The following is a 4805-nucleotide window of genomic DNA, read 5'->3' on the forward strand; positions in this document are numbered from 1 at the left end:
GCTTCGCATGCCATTGACTGAAATTTTGAACAAAATTAAAAACATAAATTAAAATGGGACAGTGAGTAAAAAAATATTAAATATAATAAATTAAATGTATCGCTCAGGCATTAATGAAATTGGCCTAAGCCTTATAATGTAATTAATATTAATTAATAATAATAACAATAATATTAATAACAATATTAATAATTATAAATAACCATATATAATTTCGCCATTAATTAACATAGCCTAAGCCTTGTAATCAAGAAGCACCTACAGTATACTATATTAGGCCTATAATCCAAACTCATTGCCTTAACTTTTAGTAATTCTAGGCGGAAGCGCAGGTTAACTCGGCCCCAAGTCAACACGGCCCCCATGTCAACTCGGCCCCATGTCAACCAACCCCAAGTCAACTTGACCCCAATTTTATATTGTTATTATTATTATTAGTTATTCTATATACCTTTGTATAATTTTTATTAATATCATTTTAATATTATTTTTATTAATGCAGTTTTAATTATTGTAAGTGCATGTAAATGAACCGAAATAACAAAGGCAACGCCGTTAAAAACACTTTAATTTTGGCTTTGCATTCAAATCTCTTGGTAAATATTCAATAAATACCGTACACAGTAAATTAGGGCCGAGTTGACTCGAATTCGTCATGACATAGGTTAAACAATTATCCAAAACCGCGGCCAACTAAAAAATAAAAATTTTCACAGTATGTAACTCAAATTCAAATAGGGCCTAACACTTTTTATTATTCGTGCAGCGAAATCAAATAATACATATGTCGTTTTTTAAACGACTCATTATATTAGAATGGCAATGTGTTTTTTTCAAAATCAGACAGCGAGCAGCAATCTTGTATCTTAAAAGTTTTGTAGACGTTTATCTTTGGTTGATGACCTTTTGACCTCCAGAATTGCGATTTTCGAATCGAGTCAATCGAGACAACCCGAGTGGAGTTTCATGCAAATGTTTCGTACGGAAAAAAAAATCGCAAACGGGACAACCATGAGGAACAGCCCAGATCCCTCGGATGGGTCCATGGCACGACAATAAGGAATTGAAAGGCTTGCCTTCCCCTACCAAATGGCGCCACCACTACAACGAATATAATGCTAAATTGACTAGATTTAATCGTGATTCAAACGTGCTGAGGAGGTTTTACAGTGTATAAAATCATTATCTGTCCTTTATAATTGATATCTTATCAGATACTGGACCAGGAATATAAAGTACCTCTAAGAACAGAATTCACCGGTCTTGTCCCGAACAGCTTATACAATATTAGTATCAATTCAAAGTATGGCTCAGGATCATCCTACGCTACTGACGACGACAACACATGCATATTTCAGGTTCAAACGTTGGCAGAAGGTACATGATCAAATACTGCTATCAATACTAATAATAATATATTGTAATATTAATGAAAATGATGATGATGACAATGATGATGATGATGATGATGATAATGAATTTGGTATTATGATGATGATGATATTATGAATTTGATGATGAATTTTATTAATTTTCTTCAGCTCCAGAAAAACCAGCAAGAATTATTGACATTACATCTAATACAAATAAGGCATGCCTGTCACATGATGTCAAAGTTTATTGGAAGGTAATACTGTAATATAATGCGAATAATACTTTATTCAAATTTGAAGTAAAATACAAATTGAAGTTTAACATTAAAATACATAATAAAATGCCTGTCACTAAACAGTATGTAATACAAGTACCTTTAAATATATTTAATTTGTCAGTAGATCTTTTTTTGTATAACTCTATAATTTATAGGACATATTCTAAATAATGTATTGTTATAGGAACCAGACAAACAATATCTGCACGGGAAAATCACACAGTATGATGTGCAATACGCAAGTTACGACCACAACGCAACTGATTCCGGAGTAGTGACCGTTAATGCTTCTAAAAATTACGCCACACTGTCAGATTTATCTTGTTGGAAGAAATACAAAATTATACTTGTAATGTGGAACTCTGTTGGAAATATTTCTGATGTACGTTGGGAAATTGGCTGGTGTGACGTATGTAAGTTAACTATGTTTATTAATATTCGAATGGTAAACTTAGGAAAGAATAACAACTACACATACTTACTTCAAACGTCTTTAAGTTTTTTTGGGTTTTTTTTTGTTTCCTTAAAAATACTAAATTAGATATTGATTGGTTGAAACCAAGAGACATCACATTTAATAACACACATGTTTGGTGGAACATCCCGTTAAATTTCCCTAATGGGTGCATACGTCGATATAAGGTTACGGTAGAAACTGACCAGGGAAACTTTGCTCAACTTGAAACGGACATGTCTATAATCAACGTACAACACTACGTGATGCACAACGCCTCAACATTAACAGTTCAAGTCACGCCGTTTATCATTAATGGCAATGATACAGATTTTACCGGTAGTGGAGCCTTGGAAATATTTCATTTACGCCCACCAAACAGAGGTAAACTTTCATCTTATTTGCAGAACATCCTATTTTGAAAATAATCAGTAAATTGAATTTTTGAAAAATAAAATTGTATCTGTTTTCTCAATTATTTCTTCAAACACTGTTTTATTATTTATTTGTACAGTATTTAATTTATCACTCCCCACCCCCACCCCCCCAATCAAAACTCTAACTGTCACTTTATAGCCAATATAAGCTGGCCTAGCTTTAAATTGAAGATTATAATATGAAAATATTTTTTCTTGACTAGCAATTCTTATAAAATGTACTTTCTATGCAATGACGAATAAAGAATTATCAGTGTTTATTAACATCAATGATACCTATATATTGGAAAAGAACAGGTTTGTTATTACAGTATGCCTATCATACAGTACAATACTTGCTCTCATTTTTTTTTTGGTTTTTTTTTTTTTGGTTTAACGTTGGAAAAATACCTTTGTTCATTTGTTTCATTGATGTTAATTTTTATGAATAAGGTGAGGGGGTAATAGAGCATTCCCCAGCAGAGAAAATTTTAGTACAGTATTTGTTTTGTTTGTTGGTATTAACTTTTGGTTCCATGTGGGAACACTTTAACTACCCCCACCACAATATTCACCATCTCAAAGAGACTCTCATAGCCAGTAACTTCCGTTCTACTGAACCTGTCTCTTATACACATCTAGATGTGTATAAGAGACAGCCTTTTCATGATAAATAACACGTTTTCAGGCATCGCCCTTCTTCAGGTGAACATGCCACAGCATCTGTATGGTTATGTGACTATGGATAGCCGATTAACAGACAGTATTTACTCATGAAATTTATAAATTATTAAAAGTATTCGACCTATTGTTGTTTACTTTAACATACTTTACAATGCTTGGCCAGTGATAGAGGAAAATGTTTGGCGTTTTTTAGACCCCTCCTCCAGAAGAGTGAGAATAGTTGTGGAATTTTCTAACTAAAGCTTATTGCATGATCAACAATTTTTTCAAGCAACCTAAATGGTGAACATGTTACCTCACATGTCATTATACAGTAATTTTCTTGAAGATGCTAAAACGATAGCAAGGCATTTTTCTTTTGTTTTTTAGCTTGTGTCACACAAATATACAGACATGTGCAGCAATGTACCATTTCATAAGGACAGCAATCCGATGGAAGTGTTTGATCAACTCCTATCGCCATCGGATAAGAAGTTGCCACCGCAAAATAGAGATAGGCCTATTGCCAGTTCGGAACTCGAACCGGTAATGATCACCCTTACAGAAAATGTAATAAGTGATATCGAAGAACAATCTATAGTAAATACATGTTCATATGCAAAAATTAATTTCGAGATGATGTCTAAAATTCAAGAAGAAAACAATTTGAACATTGAAAACAAATCCATTTCTGTAATACCAGCTGAAACCTCGGAATCATCAGGAATGTCGTGTCTCTCAAAATATTCAACAGAGCAATACGTAAAAGCGGATTTCGGATTCCCGGTGGTAGGAAGAAGTAACGATTCCGGATATGTGACCAATAGGCCTATGCCTATTATTACAAAAACAAACTATTTACCTGTGAAGACCATCGTTTCGGGTGGAAGCCCGGTACAGACCCAGGTGCTACAATACTCATTGTAGTCGGGAGATTTTAAAATTATCTACAACAGCAGATATAATGTAATGTTTATTTAATTAAATTACACAGCAAGCAGTAATTTGTTGTAAACACCAAGGATAACCCCCACTTATTTCCAAGGTGGCCGTGGGTTGGGGGGTTCTTCTGGAGATGAATGGACTGTACACCGGGAGACAAACCCTTACTCTTTTCCAAAGAGTGTACTGCGTTCTTTAACGTAAACATCCATAATGCACAAGGGATCAACGGATTGATACATCTAATCCGAAAGACGGTGCGCATTTCAGCCTCGCTAAAATACAAGGACAGCAGCGATGGGAATTGAACCGGGGACCAAAATATCTCCACAGCTCAGTGCACACACACAGTGTGGGCCGGTATCTCAGTTAATGTTTTATACACAATCAGTTTAAAGGTATGCTTTTATAGACCTGCCTTCTATATATATTGTATGCATTTACTGTATAGACAGGCGTATGATGATAACCTATAGGCCTATCCCCCATTCTACATTCACAATTGTTTTCATGGGAAAGCTGACACTCAGTGAGCGGGTTATAGTAAAACTTTGTTAGCCATGACCAAAATTTGTTTGTATTGTGCCTTGTAAATGTGCATTGGTCGAATAAATGAATGAAATGATTTCTTTTACGCATTTTTGTCTAACGAAATATTTATTATTATTATTATTATTAC

The 4805-nt window shown here is 34.1% G+C and overlaps 1 protein-coding gene across 1 annotated transcript in view; it reads left to right on the plus strand.

The window, feature by feature from the left end:
* Positions 1-4805, plus strand: part of LOC117121009 — a 12129-nt gene that overhangs the window by 2440 nt on the left and 4884 nt on the right. Inside the window, exons 4-7 of the mRNA XM_033266104.1 lie at positions 1215-1377; positions 1542-1627; positions 1836-2064; positions 2193-2489. Of these exons, the coding sequence (XP_033121995.1) occupies positions 1215-1377; positions 1542-1627; positions 1836-2064; positions 2193-2489 (775 nt within the window). The remainder of the gene's footprint in view (positions 1-1214; positions 1378-1541; positions 1628-1835; positions 2065-2192; positions 2490-4805) is intronic.

The sequence above is a fragment of the Anneissia japonica genome, unplaced genomic scaffold (genome assembly GCF_011630105.1).
Source record: "Anneissia japonica isolate Jap-2015-1 unplaced genomic scaffold, ASM1163010v1 scaffold287891_len339112_cov183, whole genome shotgun sequence".
Taxonomy (NCBI): Eukaryota; Metazoa; Echinodermata; class Crinoidea; order Comatulida; family Comatulidae; genus Anneissia; species Anneissia japonica.